This window comes from Arachis ipaensis, chromosome B06, assembly GCF_000816755.2.
Source record: "Arachis ipaensis cultivar K30076 chromosome B06, Araip1.1, whole genome shotgun sequence".
NCBI lineage: Eukaryota > Viridiplantae > Streptophyta > Magnoliopsida > Fabales > Fabaceae > Arachis > Arachis ipaensis.
The window spans coordinates 9,434,681-9,435,898 of record NC_029790.2 but is presented as its reverse complement, the minus strand read 5'-3'; the positions used below and the strand labels follow the sequence as shown (position 1 = coordinate 9,435,898).

At 35.1% G+C, this 1,218-nt stretch overlaps 1 protein-coding gene across 1 annotated transcript in view; it reads right to left on the bottom strand.

The window, feature by feature from the left end:
• Positions 1-663, bottom strand: part of LOC107646061 (probable WRKY transcription factor 23) — a 1,970-nt gene extending 1,307 nt beyond the window's left edge. The window contains exon 1 of the mRNA XM_021103906.1: positions 1-663. This exon is cut by the window's left edge and continues 2 nt beyond it. Coding sequence (XP_020959565.1) covers positions 1-256 — 256 coding nt within the window. The 5' untranslated portion in view covers positions 257-663.

The window sequence follows — 1,218 nt, the reverse complement described above, 5'->3', positions numbered from 1 at the left end:
TTGAATCCTTCCCTGCTACCTGAGATGGAGAATTATTATCAGCAAGCAGAGGAGCACCACCACCACCACCACCGTTGTAGTAGTCTTGATGCACACCAAGTAGATCCATAAACCCTAAAGAACCCTTCTCCTCTGTTTCTTGACACAAATCAAACACGCTCCATAATGGAATGTTATTGCTGTTGCTGTAACAAGAACTGAATAGCGATGATGCATCTTCCATCTTCACACTCATCATTATCTCCTTCTTCTCCATCTATTAATTCCTACTGCATCATTTATTTTGGGTTTTGGAAGAAAGAAGAAGAAAGTGTTTTGGAGAAGGAAGGGGAATAGAAACTTAACTAAAACTAGAAAGTGGAAATGACAACTTGTATGTATAGTAGTAATAGTAGTGGCTGGTGACTGGTGAATGTGAAAAAGCAACAAAAAGAAGATGAAGAAGAAGGCTTCATCACCGGCACTTGCCGGTAATTCTTCAGTACGGACAACTCCCAACAGGTTGCAGGAGGTATATATGTATGTGTAGACGCTTACGCCTTCATACGTATACCTAGCTAGCTACTACTAACCCTTTGCCTTTGACCACCTTCATCTGTGTGTGAACGCGATTCTCTCTTTCTCTATTTGATTACTCTTTTAATGTTATAACCAGCAAATTAGGACGACAACATCACTATCATATCGTATAAATCCATTTTATTCGTTTTCTGTTTATCTCAGAATTTATACCAAAGCGAGGGTTCAAGAACAAATTACATTATACACGAGAATATTTTTGAAGCCTCACTTAGCCGCATATTAATTAGAAACAAGTAAAGAACCGATCATCTAGTCTTAGTTGTTGGATGCAAATTAAACCGACCAAATCACAGGGAGGCTGTTAGGTTTATTCTGATGTTACATCTAACATACATGTTCTTCCATAGTCAAACACATGTTTTAATTAATTTACTTCTTTTAGCACCTGATTAGATCCATATAATAACATTCAATGGATAAATATAGGGTTAATATCTAAATTAACTTTAAAATATATTAACATTCAATATTCATGTGGACGTTTATAGTCGGTGGACGGCGACTAGTCTGCTTTTTCAATGTATATCTATATGATGAATTTCAGGTTATATGTTTTTTGTCTTATATTTAAATCAATATTATTGGTTTTAACATTTTTCTTTATACATATTAGTATATCAATTCGTGTTTATTAAT